Genomic DNA, 21,751 nt, shown 5'->3' on the forward strand with positions numbered 1-21,751 from the left:
TCTTACTCTCTCTCAAACATCCCCGATCCCCCTTCTTCGCGACGAACTCGAGGGACCGACCCGGCCTGAGTCTGAGACCAGTGCGCGCTCAATCCTCCCACTACACCACGTCAGTCGTCTTTGAAGTTTTAGAGGGGAGGGGGGGATCTACCCGCGGGACGGATGGCTTGTCTTTCAAGCTTGTTCTACCTTTCCACCCCCTTCAGAGAAGCCCCTGGCTAAGACTAAAGCGTTCACGCTTCGCGGCCGGTCCCATCGGCTCTTCGCTCAGCGGTGTCTCACCGATCGATCGAGAGGGGATTCGTCCAGCGTTTTCTTCCTTTTTTTTTTCCCCCCCCTCCCCCCTTCTGCTAGCGTTCGCGAGAGCGGTACGGCGTTTTAGTGTACAAGGCGCAAAGCTAGCAGCTGCTGTCCAACTCTCAACACTGACAATGGCCATTGGCAAAAGCCCCTGAGTTAGTAATACGTTCGGGACGCACAGAACATTCTCAACGAACGTGTCGAACGGACGGGTGTGATGCGAGTCGCGCGTTCTGCATGATAGGCTTGATAGCTGACACCTGCAAACGCTCGACCGTAAAGTCAAACTCCCCCATCTCTCTCCAAGTCTCTCTAAGGCCTCCAAGTTCCAACAAGCGTTCGGGCGATTTTCATCTGGCCTTGTCCTGGGGCCTCCTGGCTCAGCGCACAACAAGGCGAGGGGAGGCGCCAACACCTGAGGGAGATCAAACGAGTCGACCGTTGCTTGACCCGCTTCGCTTCATCGGTACTCGGCAGGGTACCGTGGACGCTGGAGCAGAACGCCGCAAGTATCACGACTCGCAACACTTCGGGTTGGGCGCATGGCGTGCGTGGGGGGCTCTCTCCAGCCCACGGTGCCATCCTGCTGTAATTCGGCCGATATTGAAGCGCTGCAGCAGCTGCATGTGCGCATCTGCAACCAGATGAAAGGGCCCTGCAGGCTGCAGACAGGAAGATAATGGCGGCAGTTCCAACTTCCAAGATGTATCTGTCCATGGCGGGCAATTGGCGAGTGTAAGAGTCGCCTGACAAGATGTCCGATCCGGGTTTGATCTTGTTCCCGCGCCTCCGACCAATTTACACTTTGTGCATACCCACTAGTGAAAGCGCCTCGAGTCTCGAGGGTAACGGCGGTAATGAAATTGTACGCCCCGTTCGACTCAAAGTTCCGCTTCTGGCGTTTGCTAACACGCCACATTATTCCCATCTTGGGAGTCGTAGCTGTTTGGCGGCCCATATTCGAATAGCCAGGCGCGCGTCACCGGTACGCAGGGGCCAGCAATTCCCGGCGTTCTCATTGTCCTTTCAGCTGTGCAGGGCCGTCGCCGTTGGAATTCGCGGGAGGATATCCCGTACTCCAAGGCGAAAAAAGACAAAAAAACTTTGTTGTCCCTCCACATATGAACAATAGTAGGGAAGAATGAAAGTGTCTCGGCTCATAATGCTGAAGTACTGTCTCGTGCTATCGTCATACGCCAGTGGCTTGCGTGATTCCTTCGCCGGTATGCATCGATCTACACTGTATTAAAGTGCCTGGATTCGTTGTGCGACTGCCAGCAGGGCATCATCCAATGTGGTTCCGCCTGTCAGCTGTCAAGCATCGCACATCGCAATTCCTGACTTTGCTCGAATTGCCATGCCTCGTTGCTTTGCCCCCTGTCCGGGAGTGGGAACGTTAGTTCGCCAATAACCTTCCCACATGTATCCCAACGCGGCTTATGCCATCATCGCCCAGGGAAAGGGACTCGTGGGCCTTGCCCTGCCAGCTTTCAGGGCTGCCAGGAGGGGTCCGTCTTGTTCTCCGAATCCTCCGATCTTCCTTGGGCGTCCTTCCAGGCAGGGTCCTAGGTAGATGGTGTTCTCCAGGAATAAAGGCGCCTGCCCTGCCCCATCGACAATCACTGTTTGGGTTCCGCTGGAAGAACAAGCGCCGAATTTCTTTTGCTAGGCATCCGTAGGTGGCAGACTTAAGAGCGCGACTTCGGGGTAGAAAAGAAAGTCGGAAGAACGAAAGAAGAAGAAAGGTGCGGCGACTCGAGGAGATTAAACAGCGTCCGTGAGCGAGGCTCGTGGACCCGGATGGCGCTACTTTGCAGGCAGTCATCCTCAAGCTGAGCTCCGCCTCGAAAGGAGGAAGTTAGGAACTTGGAAGGAACTTGCACTTAGCCTTGCGGCCAAGGCCCAAGGAGCCGTATCTCTGGATCTGTCATCAGCTTCAATATTAGCAGCCAAGCAAATTAGGCATAGCGTTCCCCTGAGCAACTGTCCCCACCGGCAGACACGCTCACCATCAGATCATGGCCGCCAGGACATGTAAGCTGAAATCTCTGCCGTCGCGACTGGTCGCATTCTCGTAGCGCAAGCCTGCAATGTGGCCGATACGCGGGCGGGCGGTATCAAATCCCTTGCTCGCTGCTCGCATCGCCTTGACTTCATGTTGGCGGTGAGCCGGGCAGTCCGGGCAGCAGAAATGGGGCCGGGCAGATTGATGTGGAGTTCACACTCGGCTTCATTTGAGGTTCGTCCGAACGGATTCGAGACATTCCCACTTGTAACTTGGCAGTAGGCCAGCCTCTGGGAAAGGCGCGTCCAATTGTGGTATTTCGGATGCGCAAAGTCCACGGTTCGACGGAATAACATTTTCAGTCATAGTTTGGCGAGATGTTGCCTTTACTTCATGCACCAGAGCTATCGAATAAAGAGCGACGTAGGTGCTTGGTAATAGAAGGGCAGAGTTTGATCTTGGCACGATGAAATTTTCCTTCAGCAAGAATGGCACAGAGAGAAGCCCATTGCTGTACACACTAATGCCTGTGTCCAAAAAGGACGTATATCACGAAAACTGGCGGGTTAGTTAACAGGTTTTCGTCGCGCTCTGCGAGACGTTTTCCGATCATCGAAGATTGACACGTTGTAAACGCCTCGCACTTGCGAAGCGCCGATTGTGCACGCGCGTCTGAAATGCGACCCAAGACTGCGCTCCTCGTGGGGAAGATCAATCCGAAACGACACCAATGCGGCATGGGGGCGCGACAAATGATGGTGGGATGCTTGGTCTGATGGTTCCCGAGGTTTCGAATCGGTAGAAACGCCCGAGTTGCGGGAAAGGATGCAGGAGCGCGCCGCAAGAGGAGATCGAGGATGCCCATCATCATTTGGAGATGGCACCGCTCGTCATCTCGTTGAGGTTGGCGCTTTGCTGATATGAGAATGACGACGTTGTGAATGATGAAATCGTGTCCCACAGCCCACGTCACATCGTCGAACCAACGATCCAGTGCAAACAATGCAGAAGATTTGAGGTGGATTGCGGTCGCGGCACCGGCTTTGGAGGTCGGGCGACCGGTGATGTGGTTGTGAATGAAGGATGAAATTGTAGCCAAGTGGGAGGTTGCAAAATTTTCTATCATGAGGATCGAAGCAGGTGAGCACGGGATGAAGGGCACAGCAAGCTCGGGAGGTTTCTCGGCCCGACATCTAAAGCTGCCCCGCCTTAAATCCATGGACGCGTTCCAACCTGGAAGTCGCGACGTTGGCCGGTGCACCTGCCTCCTGTCGGAGCTGGGATATCCCAAGCCCCCGTAGGCTCCGTCGCCATGTCCGATTGAGGAATGCATGAGAAAACCTGCGGGGGAAATTAGTTTTTGACGATCACGGGGAGAAATGGATTAGTAACTTAGCTGAGATCGTAAGATCAGTCATTTACTCTCAACGGTCACGGTGGTAGCTTGGATCAACATGACTAAGTAGCTACCTCATATACCAACTTCTCGCTGGAGTTAAACAGCCTCACTTGAAAGCACAGCCTCCACAGCGAGGCTTGATATGTAGACTGGATGGCCATGTATCTTTTCCATTGCTAGTAGTTACGATTGTACGATCTGTCCAAGTGCGCGTGAAGGTCTCGATACTGCTCGTCTCAAGTCCTTCACATGGTTTGCGTCCCCCAAGGATATCCCTTCTGCAGCTTCATTAAGAGGAAGAACTGAGGCACTTTATCTATTCTTCCCACATCTTGCAAGTTGTGAAGGAACTCCTTGCGAGCGAGCTGTTTATATGCCCAAATTAAGAGGTCCAATGGTTTCAAATGTACGGCGAACTATAGCCTACAGAGCTTCGGTATTTTTTCAACTTATCGATATAGCGCATGAACGAGGCTGGGGCTGAAGATTCCGGCCCGTGTGCATGCCAAAGTCAATCAGATGAGAACTGGGAGCTAATAGAATGACACAGAGCTAACTTCTGAACAAGTCGACATCTTAGATCACAATTTTCAACACGACGGATTCTTCCGCTTCTCGTCTCTGCCATTCAAGCAGTCGTCGCAGATCATTGGCAATCAGAAGAAGAAGAAAAACATAACCGCTCGCTCCGCTAGTCGCAATGTTTGGCTCACCACGATCTCTTTCCGATTGATACCAGAAGGGCTCTTCGCATCTGCATCCAGGGCGTAAGAGCTGAGCATAGGGCAACGATTCCATGACGAACGCAAGCAGGTACGTGAGTGGAAAGCGCTTTTGCAGGTTTTGCAAGCTTTGCATGATTGCCTGTGCCAAGTATCATCGTCTTTGGGGTGCAAGAAGTTTCGGCATCGAAAGGCATCGGAACTAATCAACTCTTGGCCTGGGATAGTTGCGAGTCCGGCTTCAGACCAAAGACTCAGATGGCGCAGTGATTGGGTGAAACCTTTTCGCCATGAGCTGAATGACAGCGCGAAGTCTCTTCAAGCGGGAAAATCAGTCGGTGCGGTGTCTTCTTCAATGAAATGTCACCCCTCTACTCTGATTGGTCGAAAGTGAGAGTCTCCCTTGTGGTAGGAAACCCCCCGACTGGAGTGCCCACCCTTCCCATTAGCTCTTGTAGAAGAAGACTTAAGAAATATAAATGTCATTATCTCAAACCTCGAGCAAAATTCAATACTAAATAATTCTTTCGAATTTTGCATTTTTGCCTCACTTCCAGAACAATTGTACCTGTAATGTCTAGTACTTCCCCCACCAATATGCGGGACCTGAGAATGAGAACAGACGGTGACCAGGTTGAGAAACCGGATAATAGCGCTGCAAATCGAGATGTCGAGCAGCAACAGTCTGTCGACACTGAAGAGGAGCAAGATACTTCAGTATTCAAGTCTCTCGGCATTCTAGATCGATTCCTAGCGGTCTGGATCTTTCTTGCCATGTTAATTGGCATTCTCCTCGGAAACTTTGTCCCCAATACTGGACCAGCGCTTCAACAAGGCAAGTTTGCTGGCGTCTCTGTGCCGATAGGTAGGTTTTGGCACATCTAGCTTCTCAATACGTTATGCTTATAGACTCTAGCCGTTGGTCTGTTGGTGATGATGTACCCCATATTGTGCAAGGTTCAGTATGAGAAACTACACACCATCTTCCGTACAAGAGAGATTTGGATCCAGCTCGGCTTCAGCATCATCCTCAACTGGATAGTCGCGCCACTCTTTATGGTTAGCATTTTGTCCTTCCAAAGGCATTCTCGAATACCTGCTAATACGAAGAGGTTAGCTTGCCTTATCGTGGGCGTTCCTACCGGACAAGCAGGGTCTCAGAAACGGGTTGATTCTTGTTGGAATCGCAAGGTGTATCGCCATGGTGCTTATTTGGACAAGCCTGGTAGGAACCTCGCTCATGATGACTTACACGCCCAAGGTATGCTGACAGTGTTGGTTATAGGCAAGAGGAGATGGCAACTACTGCGCGATTCTCGTGGCAGTCAACTCTTTCCTACAGATCGTCCTCTTCGCCCCTGTGGCCCTGCTCTTCATTCGAGTAATCGGCCAAGACTATAGCATCTCGTCCATCTCTTACTCGACGGTAGCCTCAGCAGTTGGCATCTTCCTCGGTATTCCCCTTGGCGCGGCCATCCTCACGCGGTTGTCACTAGTCTTTACCATCGGGGTCGACACTTATAGCAACAAGATCATACCTTTTCTGGCCCCTTGGTCACTCATCGGTCTTTTATATACCATCATCGTCCTCTTCGCCTCTCAGGGCTCTCAAGTCGTCCACCAAATCGTCTCCGTGGTGCGCGTGGCGGCGCCGCTGGTGGTCTACTTCTCCGTAATCTTCTCGGCGACCCTGCTCGTCGCTCGCAGACTGGGATTCCGCTACGGCCTCGCATGCACCCAGGCCTTCACGGCGGCCAGCAACAACTTTGAGCTGGCTATCGCGATAGCGGTCGCGGCGTACGGGCCTGAATCGGACGAAGCGCTTGCCACAACCGTCGGACCGCTTATCGAGGTGCCAGTGCTCCTTGGACTGGTCTACTTCGTCAAGTGGTTTGCTAAGCGGTACAACTGGGAGAACTAAGCCGATGCTTTCGCTAACGGCGCAATGGGACAAAAGCACATGTCGGTGTCATGGGGTCCAAGAGCATGCAAGAGCTAAGGGTAGGGTGAAAGTTTGCGGGTGATGCCGTGCCGAAGGAGCTGAACTACCGATGCTCAATGTTGAGGGGAAACGGGTGCCATCCATGATGATCTATCAGAAGCAAGTGGACATCACTGCTTTAATAATTCAGTTGTCAACTCGAATTCCCAAGGTTTTCGAAAGTGTCAGGTCCGTGGTGTTGTCCACTGAACTTGGAATGATAAGGTAGATGCGGGGACCCTAGGTAGTGACTGAACCCTTGTCGGCCTTAGCGCACGTTGCGCTGCAACTGCCTGAAGTGACACCTCGGGTGCCCCAAGCTCCCTGTCACTGTCCGCTTTTTGTTCCACCTTGTACAGGATCCGTCCGGGTTCCGACCGCCAATTTAATTGTCAACACTCATCTTGATAACCTACAATCCCCCAATCCGGACTTCATCAACCATCACTTCACGACCGGTTCGAACGATCCGCCTCCGCAACGAGACTCGGGTAGTCTGCGAACCCCGTACTGTATTCCCCATCGTCAACTTTCCGGCAGAGCCAGAGCAGCGGGGCTCCGTATCGCGCACTGGACCCCTAGGAGACCCCCGAGAACTATCTCCACGCCTTGCCGGAGCTTTCCCCCACGATCCCGCCATGGAGTCGCTTCCCCGCGAGCTGATAGATGCGGTCCTCCGGCAATGCGTCGCTTTGTCACCCCGAAATCACATCCTGGACCTGCGTCTTGTATGCAGGGCTTTCGACCGCTTCCTCAAGCCCTTTGCGTTGAGGACAATCGCCCTCGAATTCAGCCGTCTCAGCAAGAACAGCCGGCGGCGGCAGCCGGATATCGATTCTCTTCAGACAATTGGATACCACTGCAAGTCAATGTACATTGACTTGATGGTATTGCGCGATGAGTGTTAGCTGGGAAGCGGTCCCAAGTTTGCGAATTATTGCTGATTCATCAACAGTGGAAGTAGAATTCCTGTCAACCATCTTCGATCGAATACCCTCGATGAAGCACTTCGTTCAGACACTACAACGCCAGTACTGCATGTCGCCTGCTTCCTTCACAACGCTGGACTACCGTCATACCCTCGAATCAATACTCTTCAACTGCCAATTCGTTTCCTCGTTACGTCTGAACCTCCCCTTCCAGCTTGTCGGCCACCGCTGCAATGCCGCAACAATGATTCTCGCGAACACCTTCTCCGCCTTCTCCCGTCGCCCGGAGGACTCTCTTTCCCTCAAAACGCTTGTGCTGGAGAACGTGTCTGACCAAGCCATCGTCGACCTATGGACCAACCCTTCCGACGTCCTTGCCATCATGCGCGCCATCCTCCAACTCGAGCACCTGGTAATATCTTTCCGTCGTCACGAGGTCGATCCTCCACGCGTGGCATTTTACGGTACTTGCCTATGGGATCTTATCCACAACGCCGAAGTTCTACAGACCCTTTGCCTATCTGGCACCGACGATGACCGTCCACCCAGGGGCCTCAAGCAAACAAAAGCGTGGAACATGACGATAGACGAGTGGAGGGCCCGCGCGCTTCCCTCTCCACCGATCACGCTTCCATGCCTGACGGCCCTCGAATTGAAGCGCGTCGAAATCACACCGGATGTCCTTCGATGCGCCGCACGCAACTTCGGCCAGACCCTACGCGAGCTGTACCTCAATGAGGTCTACCTGAAAGCGGAACAGGGTCATAACCTCAACGAAGACTCAAAGGAAATCCTGTGGATTGGTCTCCCGAACCAGCGGCCCGGTCTCCACGATGACTGGATGGCCATGATCATCCGGGAATCATGCCCAAAGCTCCAGACGTGCCGTGCTTCATTCCTCGGCTATGACCTATACACCCGTGACGATCTACCGCCGTCACCCGCTCCCTCATCCCCCGATTTCGACTTCATTGACCCCTGCGGACTCGGCCGCTCCATCGCGCAGCGCTTCGTCGAAGTGGCACTGGGCTACTACCAGCCGCCGCAGTCGGACGGCTCACCCGTATCCTACCTGCCGGCTCTGGCCTCCAACGACTACCTTCTCACCCAGATGCGGCCTAGAACGCGCGCGTTGCGGGTCACAGAATACGACGTTAATGCCTACCAGACGGCGGTGCGGAACTCCACGAGCGGTTGGCAACGCAGCATCGACGGCGTTTTCCCCAACTGCAACAGCGGCACCCTCGAAGAGCTTCACTACATTGCCGAGACTGCTTGTCAGGGCATGAATGAGATTCAGCGGCAGCGTAATGAACATGCCGGCCAAGGGGAAGGGGGCGAAGGCGGAGCCGGTGATGGCGAGAATGGCGGCGGCGGCGGAAACCTGGCAGAGAACCTTTTGAATCTGAACTTTGCAGAGGAGTGAAGGCGCGTCCCGAGACGCTGGCGATAGGTGGGCTACTGAGTAGCTTTGTACGACTTTGTAAACATCATACGAATTGGTTTTTTGGAAGGTTTTCAAAGACATGGTAGGATTGGTCGCGGTCAAGCGTTTGAACGACACAATAATCTTGCTTCCTAATAGCAGCGATGGCAAAGCTGGTCAATGTTTTCTCTGGTAGAGTGTGCTATCATTCTTCTTTTTCATTATACCCCCCTGCCGTGTTCTAGAAATTTTCAATTGCTTACTATGCCTAATGCTCCCTTTTTGAAACCCCCCTTTATATATGATGGTGATGTTTGATCATGATGCTAGCGGTAGTCGATGGACTTGTCCGTCTCTAGCTCGTAAAATAATTCCCAAATCGAATGCAGCCACCCTCTCCCCCAAAGATAACAGGCAAAAAAAACTGGATTCTAGATTCTCTTTCATAGAATAAAGTTTCAACCCCAAAAAATGTCATAAAAATGCGCCCCCCCTCTTGTCTCTCTAGTCTAGTGACCGTTGACGCCGTTGGTGCCGTTCTTCTGCTCCGCAACAGCCTTGTCGAGGGCCTGCAGGACATCGCGGCGCAGGTCCTCGGCGTCCTCGACACCGCAGCTGATGCGGACGAGGTCGTCAAAGACGCCGACGGCCTCGCGCTGGTCCTTGGGGATGCCGGCGTGGGTCATGCTGCTGGGGACCTCGACGAGGGATTCCACGCCGCCGAGGGACTCGGCGAGGGTGAAGATGCGGGTGAGCTGGCAGAAGCGCTCGGCGGCGGCGTGGCCGCCCTTGATGCGGAAGGAGAGCATGCCGCCGCCCATGCCGTTACGGTGCTGCTTCTTTGCGATGGCGCGATGCGGGTGGGAGTCGAGGCCGGGGTAGTTCACGGCGATGACGTTGTCCGAGGCCTCGAGGGCGGTGGCGACGGCGGTGGCGTTGGTCGAGGCCTCGCGGGCGCGGAGGTGGAGGGTCTTGAGGCCGCGGTGGGCGAGCCAGCAGTCGAACGCGGAGGGGACGGCGCCGATTGCGTTTTGGAGGAAGCCGAGGCGCTGTTTGAGGTCGGGCGAGTTGAAGGCGGCGACGCCCATGACGACGTCCGAGTGGCCGTTGATGTACTTTGTGACGGAGTGGACGACGATGTCGGCGCCGAGGTCGAGGGGGTTCTGGACGTAGGGGAGAGGAAGGTGTTGTCGACGACGACCATGATGCCGTGCTGGTGGGCCTGGGTGACGACGGCGCGGACGTCGACGAGGCGGAGGGTCGGGTTGGAGGGGCTCTCGATCCAGACGAGCTTGGTAGCCGGAGTGATGTGGGCCGAGATGTCGACCTCGATTTCCGGGGTGAAGGTGACTTTTACGCCGTGGGCCTTGGCGACCTGGGTGAAGTAGCGGTGGGTGCCGCCGTAGACGTCCGAGACGGAAATGACGTGGGAGCCGGCGGCGAGGGACTGGAGGACGACGGCGGTGGTGGCGGAACCGGAGGAGAAGGCGAGAGCGTATTTTGCGTGCTCGAGGGCGGCGACGGCCTGCTCAAAGTTGTCGCGGTTGGGGTTGCTGGAGCGCGAGTACTCGTAGACGCCGACGGGCTTGCCGACGCTCGTCTGCGCAAAGGTCGTGGAAAGGGAGATTGGCTCGATGACGGCGCCGGTGACGGGGTCGTGGGGGGAGCCAGCGTGGACGGCGAGGGTGCCGAAGTTGTGAACGGGTGAGGGCGCCCGCGGAGGGGTCTCGATGGGGTGCTCGGCGACGGGGACGGTCATGGTTGCGAAACTTGCGATGGAGGGGTCGTTGTTCGTGATAAGAAGAAGTTTGGCGGGGTGATAGATTGCGACTATCTTCTGAGTTGGAGAAGAAAGGATGAAGATTCGAGGGTATCTAGAAAATGCAGAAAGAAGGATGAAGAAAATAAAAGTAGGCTCGAGAGAAAAATACCCGGGCTACGTCTCGGGGGTTGTGCGAAACAAAGTCGACGGTAACCGAGTCGAGTCGCGGGGTCGTTTTTTTTCTTGTAGTTTGTTACGTTATGAAGAACGAAAAAAAAAAAGTAGCTCGAGTCTCGGTAGGATGTTTACGGTGGAAATTGCCCCGCTACACTCCGGTGACCGAAAAAAGACGACGGTGCTTATGCTTTGTGGTCGGGGATGCCCCAAGCTCCGAATTGGTAAGTAGGAATCAATCACGCAATCGCGCGCCTGCTGACCAAGACGGTCTGGTTTTGGTGAATCAATGGGCTGATTTTGGTGGTTGGGAGTGGTAGCTAAGGTCACGGCAAGCTGAAAGACGTTTTCGGTGGTTATTCTGATTATCGTCAACCTCTTGTCTTATTGACGTCGCGCCCTTGTCTTGGAGGGGCACGTTGAGGTACGTTTATTTTTATTTTTATTTGGCGGAGACAGGCGGTCTGCGAGCAGGGAAGACGAACCTGTCCAATCCAATTGTTCCAGTCGCACGGGTTACAACTTTTGCGTGAATGGTTGAGAATGGCGCAATCCGGAGCTATGCAAGGCACTGAGCTCTTGTAGGCAGGTGATGAGGTGCTCGAGGGATTCCCCAGGGTTTCGATCGGAGTGATCGGAGTGATCGGGAAGGTCCAAGATACGTGTGGAGGGGCTAAGGTAGTGTAAGGCAAGTTCAGGTTAGTTGGTAGGTAGAGCTCAGAAAGGGCAGAGGTTCATATGAAATCACATTTTATATCTCGGTTGACCCCCTGGATGACGCCTTCGATTTTAAACATGTCAAAAGATTCCCCAAGAGCACACCGCCTCGTGCCAGAAGCTGACGCGATTACCTACCTGAAGCCCGAGAATGAGCTGGAGCTGAAAATTTGATGAGCAAACGTGGTTCGATGGGCTTCCGTCATCACAAATCCCAATGATGCACAATGTAGAGTTTGCGCTCTGTCGCTGTCTGTTTTTTTCTCCTTCTCGCCGACTAAGGTAATACCACCTGCCTTCACTGGTATGTATCCGTAAGCTGCCTTTGCTGACGACACCTTAGTAGCACGCACCAGGGGCACCTTGAGGCAGGTAGGCATCTCAACCGTCGCGGCACAGAACTCCATAACAGGGTCTTTTTTTTCTTTTTCTCTTTCTTTCGGGGTCTTGGCTCCGCATTGCTGACATATCGAATTCTTGCATGGGAAATTTTTGTATACCTTGAGAGATAAGGCAAGATGGGAGACACTGCACGCTGCATGTAGTATCATTGCGCACCAGAGATTGGCCAGCCCCGAGGGAGGACTTCAGGGCCGAACGGGGACTTAAAGCACAGGGGCCGGGAGAACTGCGGAAAGGTGGGGTACAAGAACCCGGTTCGGCGCAAGCCGCGGCCAGCTTCGGCCCTACATACCTACGCAGTATAAGCTTCATAATCCACCTTCCTTCTCGCTTTCTTTCCATTCTCCTGACTAATGCAACCGCTTACAATATCCTATCCTCGACCCCAACAACCACCTCAGGAAGTGAAGCTCAAGGTTTCTCTGGCGGACAAGCACACACCATCTCAGCCTACCTTACTGTAGTACGGACACTGGACAGGTAGTGTGGGAGATAGTGTGGTCGTCTAGGTACTACACCATCACCACCCCTCCAGCTCCCAGACAGCCGTCTCTTCACCCCAACTCCCTGCCTCACACTTACACAGTACCTTTGCTGCACCGCACCACCTCAAGCTTTCACGTCTACCTTAGAAAAACTGTCAACTCACTAACCAGTCCCTGCCACACATACACACCAAAACAATGCAAGTGTCGTAAACGCGTAAAACGGGCAGCGGCCGAACCTATCCTATTCCCCCTTTCCGTTTGACAGGCTTGTTTTTCCTTCTTCTTCTCAAATCTTCTGACTGGGAAAAGTGACAAATAGCCGGCGGGCGCAGGTGCACAGGGAGGGGGGGAGGAATCGCCTAAGCTTACCCATGCCATTGGGACAGTTCAAGAGAAATGGTATTCATCGATGGATTTGGGGAGGGAAGGGGGGCTTGTGAGCGTTTTCACATGTTACATCTGGGTCGCAGCAAAAGAATAAAAACGAAACTTCCAACGCCTCCCCCAGGGCCTCGACAACACATTGTCAACAAAGCAGGCCACGAGACCATGGGCCAGCTCGGCCCAATTCGGAAGGTCTTTCGCGTATAGGTTTCCTACTTCACCGTCTGTCAGACTGCCAGTTCTATTGCGACCATGTTCCCTGGTGGCCTGTTTAGCATAGCAAATCCTGCGGGAGAATTGCGAATAAGTAGAGCCAGGAGAGGTCACATTAAGGTGTTTGCTCGCTCTCCAGGTCCCATTCTTACAAATTGATCTGCCCGGGGCCACACACAGCCTACATTTGTAGTGTAGAGCTGGTAGGAGCTTTTTGCCCGTCTCGGCTCTCTCAAACACCACCACTAACCTACGATACATTCCATTACCAACTTACCTAGCCACACAAGGTACGTTACGACACTTGGCCTTTTTACGAGCGACTCGCGTTAGAGAAAATAATCCCCTTTCGCCCTATCGTCCTGCCGCCCTCCAGTCTCGCTCGGACTACGCAAGGATAACCGGCCAGCCCTACGCCCACGAAAAATAAGTCTGTCACTAAAACGTTGTCTCGAAACCTTGTTCGAAGCTCAGCACCCACAGGCGCTGGCGGCGATCACGGCCCTTTTCTCCTTTGGGAAGTGTTGCTTTTTTTGGTACTGGGTTTACCCTGCTCTTTTGCTTGAGCGTCTTTGCATGTCAAGGGAAAGGAGAACCGGTCGTCCGCGCCCTTCCGCCTATCGCCGATCATTGCGGGAATGCCGTGCCGTCTTGGCAGACTCAGCTCTCTCGATGGTCCATCGGCCGAGATGAACGGATTCTCAGACGGCGGTACTGCGTTCCATCTGTTCTCTATAACTAAGAGGCGCAGACGGCGTAAGCAAAGGACCAGAGTCTGAAGAATTGGGAACGACTTGTTACACGAGACGCTAAGTCCGAATAACGGATTGCCGCTTTCAAACGAAAGCTCCGCGGCCTTGCTATGCGCAGTCATCCAAGCATACCCATATCGACGCCCTAATACAGACCTTGTATGCGCTGTCGGCGATGCCAGTGTCATCTTGAATACTGACTTTGGGTGTGAAAAGGTATGCATGGCGCATTCACAAATGCTTCCCAATCCCGAGACAAAACTCCGATGCTCAGCTATGTGTTGCCTTTGCCGCTTTGCTAGTCTTCACGTCTTGTTTCAACGAAACAATCGTTAATGACACATCCGGAGCCACTCTCAGGAAAGCTGCAAAATCTTGCGTTGGATCAAATCGGTACTGGTAATGGAATAATGAGTGATCTTCTCCCGCAGAGGTAAGCCACTCACGAGTGACTTGGTACCTGCTTGGGAGGATTGCTCTGAGACGTTGCGATACTATCGACCAAATCGCGCGTCGTCCAAATATCGTTTTCCATTTCTCCGGGATTGGCTATTCAGCTTGGCCAGCATCGACTTTGGGGCATACCCCGTCAGCCGCAAGCTAGTAGAGGGAGTAGGCTTCAGATGAAGTCCGATGTGAAAAGCCGTACCATAGCCTACATGGCACCCTTTGTATGGGCCCGAAGAGGCTGATGTCGCGAGTGAACTGGTGGGTGAAATGGCTGAGGTATAGTCCGTAGATATCCACGACTCGTTGCTCTACCGACTAATCGAGATCAATAATCGACCGAGCTTATAGTTACAAATCTGTACGCTGCAGTTCACGTGTCGAATAATGCAACGAGCGTATAAGGTTGGTAGTTGCTCAGAGGCTTCTGTCAGGAGCCGTCGATCAACTACACTCTGCAGCCCTTTCTTCGAATGGGTGTATAACCACGTTTCCAATTCGTGAACCAGAGGGCGAACCTGGAGATGCGACTTGCGAGTTTGCTGATTTCAGCGTCAGTTGACTGGGCTGGATGTTATGAAGGGCTGCTTTCGGCTCAATGCGTGGTTACCTTTGGCCGAGGCCCTCGCTTCTTTTCCGGCGCATTCGACTAATGCACTTGAGGAAACGGTCAAAACCTGCAACATGTAAGCCTCGTGAGAGTCATCTTGACGTTGGTCACCTTGGAGCAGGCACATTTCAACCGATGTTTTGCTCACTTCAATCGAGTGTTCTCCAGGATGAGACAGACTTGAAGCGGCAATGGCACTAGGCCCGAAAAGAGCACCGGCTCCCAAACCCTTTCAACCCTGCAGGATAGCCGTTGCATTGCTGATTGCAAACCCATTGTCCATGCTCGTGTCAGTCAACAACGGGCTCAGCTGGCCGGATCATCGTTGTTGGCTCATCGGCCTGGAATCCGTCTCCGATGAATCAATGCCATCCGCGGCCCCGGACGCTGTCGACACCTCCAACCTTGAATTGCATCATTCTTGTCAAGCGCCTTGTCAACGTTCCATCCGGTGGTCAGAACAGCGGACAAGCCGCGGGGGGGAAGTCGGTAGCGTCCCCGCCAGTCTGGGGTGCTCCCAAGCAATGTCTGTGAGCAAACCCAAGTGCGACATCAACCATGAAAGGCTTGGCTCTTCTTCATCTTTGATAGGAGGGTTCTTCTAGAAACCCTTCTTGCCTCCTGTCCGGCGGTCGGCGGTTGTTGTTGCTGCATGCTCCGTATGTTTGCGTATCAAGACTTGCCTCACGTGCCAGATGCCGGCCACATCACCCAAACTGCTCTTGGTTCCCTCCTCACGCCAGCTCCATGCAAGACCCCAGGATTGTTTCAATCGATATGCCTTGCATGTGCGGCTTAAACGACGGCGAGGAAAAGAGGTGCCCAAGCCTCCTTCAGATCTACGTCAGCCCCCTTTCCGTCCCGTCACACCCCTCGGATGGCCTGGACTCCGACCCAATGGCCGGGCATAGGGTTCCTGCGCGCACACCACACCCGCGAGCTCTCGGAGCTCTTTGATTCGACCATGGTCGCCGCCATTCAACCTTGAAGGACCACATCCCATCCTATCCTTGGTTTCCACACACTTGTAGATCGCAGATCATACTGGTTGGCGATTATTGACGGAACGTTTTGCCCAATTAAACATGGGTTTGACAAGTTCAACGGGCGCCACACCTTGGCAACAAGAGCTCGTGGCGATGCAACAACTGCATATGGGAACCAGCGCGTCGACGATATTCATCTGCCGAAATATTATTTGCAAAACTTGATAGCCAGTTGACGCGTCGCTGCGGTGCATGTCTCGTAAGCCGTGCGCAATGCTTAAGCTCTTAAACAGAAGCGAAAGAGGCTGGAAAGGTTCAACGGACGGGGTTCGGCGGGTTTTCCACGAGGATGGACAACGCGGAGTCGGGTTCATGAATCTCGTTCGTCTGACGTTTGGCCTGTCTGCCGGGCTTCACCGTCGGGCAATCTCTGTGTGTTCTGCATTCCGCCCAGACCATGCGCGCTCGCCATCCCTTGCCCCCGACCCATGTTGGAGGAAACTTCAGATTTTGAATTTCCCTATCCCGCCGGCAAAGGTGCCGAACGAGAAAGATAGTCGGAAGTAGAAAGTGTTTTGGAAAGGTTACCAGGCGACGTTGGTGCTGGTACCGAGAACAGGGCTGAGGGATGATTTGACATCTCACCCTACCCTATCATTAGTCTTCCGGCAACCAGAGGCGACAACGAGAACGACAAGAGGTGAGAGTTTCTTTTTTGGCAGAGGCAAACTGGCGTAAGCTCGCAGACGCTCTCCTCCGATCCGCCCGCTCACCCGCTCGCTCCGTGTGGGAGGTTGTCTCGTCGTGGTGTCATGCCGACCAATCTCGCAGCTTCTCGGCCGTGTCGTCTCTACTCCTCCGTCAAGAAGCGAAACGCCCAAGCGGGGACACCGCGGACTGTTAGTCCTCCACTGTCCGCTGCAAGGTATTAAGGGACTTTCTTGTAGGGAAAAGAACGCATGGCGCAGTTCTTACTCAGTCACTGGGAAACGGTACCCGTTGTGGTCGTTGCGGTGGGCTCGCAGGGTAGGTAGTAGACGTTGCAAAAGCCACTGGATATTTGGATGTGACGTTTAGACTCTGGACCCTGCCCTGCTCGGTCTTGCTGCCTTGTTGCTGCTGCTGCTGCCCAGCTGGTCGGTGTGTTGGCCACAGCGGACGGGGACCGGGTCCGATGAAGTTGACGTGTCGGGTTCGTACTCCGTACCTCGTACCTTATTCAAAGTGTAGTCTTCAGGAGGTGTAGGCACGGGACTGGTTATGAATGCTGAGCGTGGGCGAGCGCACATGCCAGGCAGTTCAAGATAGATGACACGATGGACTCAATTTGACAGTTTATACCCCAACGGGTGTACTTTGGGATATTCTCGGCGCTGAATTCATAGGTATTATTATCCGTAGCAAGAATTCCCCATGATGAGCCGCCTTGTGAAAGTACTTGGGGGGCCGCAGGGGTCAGGAAAGTTGTGCATTAGCCCTGGTGGCTACATTCTACGGATATACTCCGTAGGTTCGTAGCATACCTATATATGTGCTCTCTGTAGACTGCAGCTATGCATATTGGCTAGGTCTTCGCGCCGGTCGATCTCGTAATTCCGTTTCCCTTGTTGATGTCGTGGGGTCCACGGATTTTGGTCTAATTGTCGGACTGCGTAGTGTATTCTTACGGATTGTGGTAAGGTATGTGTAAGAGTGAAGTGTGGATCTTGTCAGCGTGGACCATGGCGTGGCGGAGCATGACAGTGACAGACGTAAAGTCCCACGCGTAGCTGGAGTTTTACGCGGCAGGAAGAGAGGTACTTGCGCTTTATACTACGAGAAGGTCAGACGGACTTGTACCTGCCTATCCGTCCGACAACAAGATTGAGAGTCTGAGAGGTACAAGTACCTTCCGTCTAGTATTACTGTGGGGTCTTAGTTGACAATTCGCCGCAACTCGATTCGGTCAGTGTGGAGGGAAGGCTGCACAGCCCGCAGCCCGCAGTCCACGGCCCACGGCCCACGGCCGCAAATGTCAGTGACTCTACGGATACTGCGTACTGCTGCACCTGCTCCCCTGCTCCCATCCGAGCCATTCCCCCCCTGCGCCATCTTCTCCTTCCATTCTGCCCTACGACAGCACAGCAATCAGCAACCCCAATCCAAGCTAACCGTTCAACGCTAAACAGAAAGGGGGAAAAAACGTCTTTTCGTTCTTCAGACAAGAAAAGAAAGAATCAAAACTTGTGACTTTGACACCGTTCCCCGACCTCCCGCGTGCCACTCAATGCCCACGTCCCCGTCCTCCCCCGACGCCGATATTGACACACCTTGTCACCTTGACTGCAACAACCTGGAAGTTACAGCCCGCCCGGCGTTCAACTCGACTTCTCCCAACCTTACCTTAATTCCTCTTCCTTGCTTCAACTCAAACCCTACCCACCTACTTACTAGGTAGCCTCCTTCTCTTAATTGCCTCCACTGCTTAAACCTCACAAAACGCACTTGCACCCGACAAGCACTACCGGTACTTCGGTCCAAGCTTTGGGTCTGGTCCGTCCTCTGCCTCCTCACAACAAGTTGCTCTCTTGCTCTGGCGACACGACTTCCCTTTCTGGTCTTGTTGTTTTGTTGTTTTCTGGTATCCGTACGGAGTTGACGGTCCCATAAACAGAAAGGACCAGCACTTGGGCCCACAACAGCGCAAACGCAACACGCACATCCCCGGGCCCCCGGTCCCTCGAACCCCGAATCGTCAATCTCCACAACTACAACTTACCCAGTCTACCCCGAAACTTCGACACCATCATTCACTTCATTTCTTTTCTTCCTTCCCATCTGCCTCATTCAATTGCCCTTGGCGCTTGTCGACACCTTAAAGCCAACCCCGCCCCCGGCTTTCAACACCTGCATCACGTCAACAAGATTGCCTTTCTGTCATGCTCTTCGGCCTGCCATATTTGAGCCCCCACGAGACACAGACGTCAACGTCAACATTGACCCCCCCGTTGACGACACGTGAAGACCAACCCGCGCTCACCTTATAGAGTGGGACCCCGCCTACTTGATCACTGCTCTGACGTCTGATCATCAACATCCTCAACTGTCGCCAATATGCCTCCGAGGAGATCACACAAGAAGTCGAGAGCCGGCTGCAAGCGTTGCAAGTCGCGCAAGATCAAGGTACCGTCGCCCCTCCACATGCTTCGCTTCCGCTTGCCTTTGCAAAATATGGCTCTGTTGGCTGACATGACATTGTCACCCTGATAGTGCGATGAAGTCCACCCAAGGTGCGGCAACTGCCTCAAGCACGGCGTGCCGTGCGACTTCGAGAACCCCGACATGTTCGACGACCTCCTCACCGCCCTCACACCCTCGAATACCCAATCATCGCAGTCTCCCATTGACAGAGCTTCGTCCACAGCTCCATCCCCATCCGCACACCGGGCAAAGACGCCCTCTTTTTCTGGCTCACCACCTGCCATGAACTGCTCACCGCTCTACACCACGCCTTCTACTGCTGCCGTATCTGCTACGACAACACCCAATAACCGACTTTTGGAGTTACGATTGATGCATCAATTCACTTCCATGACCTCCCGTACGCTAGTGGTGAACACACCCGCCACGCAGGATATTTGGACAAACACGGTTCCGAGGCTGGCCTTCGGCGGTGCCACCTACCTGGCGGATGCTATGCTTGCTGTGGCCGCATTACACCTACGCTCTTTCAATCCAGACGATAGGGCACTCATCAGAGCATCTCATTCGTACATGGCATCTTCGCTGGCGGCATATTGCACAACTTTGCAAAACGGCATTACCGAGGCCAACGCCGAGTCACTCTTCCTCACGGCAGCTTTGATTGCTTTCCAGTCAACAGCTACACGAATCTTTATCCGTGATGAAGCCGACCCAAGCGACCCTTCTAGCGCTTATTCTCTCCCCCTCTCTTGGTTTCACGCTTTCCAGGGCGTTAAGACGGTCGTAGCAACGTCTTGGCCCTGGATTCGCAATAGCGGTGTTGTCATTCCCATCATTGACTCTCAGCCCGTACTCCAGCTGGATCTCGATGCGACTTCGCCCACCTCTTTCTTTGGCAAGTTGCTCGACAACTTGGACGAGGAGCTTCAAACCGAAGACACTCTTATGGCCATGTCAACCAGGCAATCATATCAGCATGCTATCGCCGTTCTCAACTGGGCGCACAAATTGCCTCATCGTGGCGCCGCCCTCGCTTTTCCCGCCACCGTGTCGAAGCGGTTCATTGAATTGCTAGAAGAGCGCCGACCTCGCGCCCTGACGATTCTTGCTTGCTTCTTCGCGTTGTTGAAAGGATTCGAGTCAGCAGTGTGGTGGCTAGATGGTGTTGCTCGGAGAGAAGTCATGGGCATTGTCTCCCAGTTTGAAGCCACAAGCCCGTGGTGGGAGCATCTTGAGTGGCCCGTGCGGATTGCACTCTACAAGAACACCATCATTCCACCAGAAGTCTGGGGATCAGACTGGGTTACCGAGGAAAGCAAGGCAGAAAAGGGCCACAACATGACTGCTGAGTCCTTTGTGAACCACATCGAAATCCTGACTGGTGTTTTTCAAAAAGCACAGCAGATCCCGGTGACGGGAATCACGGTCCCGGCGAACGCAGTGTAAGCGCAACAGCTGGCTATTACGCAGACACACGACGTATGGGACCACGCATATTCCAGGTTGGCGACTACTTAGATTGGCCGATCTTGACGACATGAAGAGTGCACTTAAGAATGGAATGGTAGGAGTCATGGATATTAGGAGTTTCATGTGGCAAGGCTACGGGTGGGTAACCTCTGGACGGAAGGCATTACGCATGGACGGATCACTTTGGTTTCGACTTTACTTGCCTTCTTGCGGACCACAGGCTGTTCAGAGGAAAGAACGAGACGGGGGCTATCATCATCACAACACATATGGGTCAGGATTTTATGAGGGATTATGGGGAAGCATTTTCGCGGGAATGGACGGTTGCGGTGTTTTTTTCGGATATCATATCACGGCTGATAGCGGGGTTCTACAGCCAGGACAGCTCAGGCAGAGCATATTTTGACACATTTCTAGCATATGAATTTGATGACATCACGGATTGGATTTTTGAAAAAACGAAAACAAGGCCGGACAAGTTTTCCCTGTGACGAGGGACCACCCCTGAAAAGAGACGAACAGACGTTGGATTGTCCCGGCCATGTGCTTGCCTAGCCAAACATGCCATCTGCTCGCATACAAGATTTGACAGCTGCTTAGTTACTTACTTAGGGTGTGTTGTCCGCTCAGTTCGGACGAGTTTTCCCGACACACACACTCTTTTTTGGCGATGCCGAGGGGCGGCCAAGTCACTGTTCATGCGCGCCATGTGATTGACGTCTGCCGACCGGCCGGTCCTGTGCCGTACCCTCCCAGGGCTTTCTGTCTCTCTGCGTCTCCCTTTTGCCGCAAGCTCTTTTACGATATGGAGTTTTGCAAGGCAGGTCTTACCGCTAGGTACTGAGGCTTACCGAACCTAACTCTGATCGTCTTTTCTTTTCTTACCGTTTGGTTTTTCCTTAGCGGCGTTCCATCTCAGCAAATTTTTTTTCCTTTTTTTTTTTTGCTTGCTTCATACTTTACGGTAGATCTGGCCGATCTCATGGTTTTTCTTCCTTCTTCTCTCGACCGTGGTGCCCTGTCTTTCGGGACTCTGCTGCCGAGGTTCCCTAGGGTTCTAGGAGAAGCGAGGTCTAGAGTTTTGTTTGGACTTGAGATGCAGGCTGTTGCGTGTACACCAACCCACTCTAGTCAAAGCAGGAGCACAAGCACGTGGGAGGCCGAACGAAGGGGAAAACTTGTGAGGAGTAAGTCGGTATAGCTGACAGGTGCTTGACATATGACAGGCACGGGCTGGTAGTAACTAGTATGGCTTTGGTCCAGATTTCTTCTTTACCTGAACTCTGGGACTCTGGGCAAGTGGATATAAATAGTATACTGTCCGTTTTTGGACAAGACGGGAATCGTCCGGGAAAGCAAGCCTCCCGCTTCGATACTCCCGACCGGGAAGGAAGAGCGGGA

General features: G+C 53.5%; 4 protein-coding genes across 4 annotated transcripts; 3 read left to right on the plus strand and 1 right to left on the minus strand.

The window, feature by feature from the left end:
• Positions 1 to 5,023: 5,023 nt before the first annotated feature.
• On the plus strand, positions 5,024 to 6,347 carry ARR3 (arsenicals resistance; the record flags this gene model as incomplete). The annotated part of the gene is made up of 4 exons (XM_053188149.2): positions 5,024 to 5,291; positions 5,343 to 5,485; positions 5,544 to 5,651; positions 5,712 to 6,347. 4 exons carry the CDS (start codon positions 5,024 to 5,026, stop codon positions 6,345 to 6,347), a joined length of 1,155 nt encoding a protein of 384 aa, XP_053054111.2.
• Positions 6,348 to 7,045: 698 nt separating this feature from the next.
• N0V96_004084 (uncharacterized protein) lies at positions 7,046 to 8,762 on the plus strand (the record flags this gene model as incomplete). The annotated part of the gene is made up of 2 exons (XM_053188150.2): positions 7,046 to 7,310; positions 7,363 to 8,762. The coding sequence occupies 2 exons, from the start codon at positions 7,046 to 7,048 to the stop codon at positions 8,760 to 8,762; spliced, it is 1,665 nt and encodes a 554-aa protein (XP_053054112.2).
• Positions 8,763 to 9,271: 509 nt separating this feature from the next.
• CYS3 (cystathionine gamma-lyase cys3) lies at positions 9,272 to 10,521 on the minus strand (the record flags this gene model as incomplete). The annotated part of the gene is made up of 2 exons (XM_065757017.1): positions 9,272 to 9,925; positions 9,958 to 10,521. The coding sequence occupies 2 exons, from the start codon at positions 10,519 to 10,521 to the stop codon at positions 9,272 to 9,274; spliced, it is 1,218 nt and encodes a 405-aa protein (XP_065614230.1).
• Positions 10,522 to 18,790: 8,269 nt separating this feature from the next.
• On the plus strand, positions 18,791 to 20,326 carry N0V96_004086 (uncharacterized protein; the record flags this gene model as incomplete). Its single annotated transcript, XM_053188152.1, has 2 exons — positions 18,791 to 18,859; positions 18,947 to 20,326. 2 exons carry the CDS (start codon positions 18,791 to 18,793, stop codon positions 20,324 to 20,326), a joined length of 1,449 nt encoding a protein of 482 aa, XP_053054114.1.
• Between the last annotated feature and the right edge of the window lie 1,425 nt (positions 20,327 to 21,751).

The sequence above is a fragment of the Colletotrichum fioriniae genome, assembly GCF_027942845.1.
Source record: "Colletotrichum fioriniae strain IMI 355084 chromosome Unknown scaffold_4, whole genome shotgun sequence".
Taxonomy (NCBI): domain Eukaryota; kingdom Fungi; phylum Ascomycota; class Sordariomycetes; order Glomerellales; family Glomerellaceae; genus Colletotrichum; species Colletotrichum fioriniae.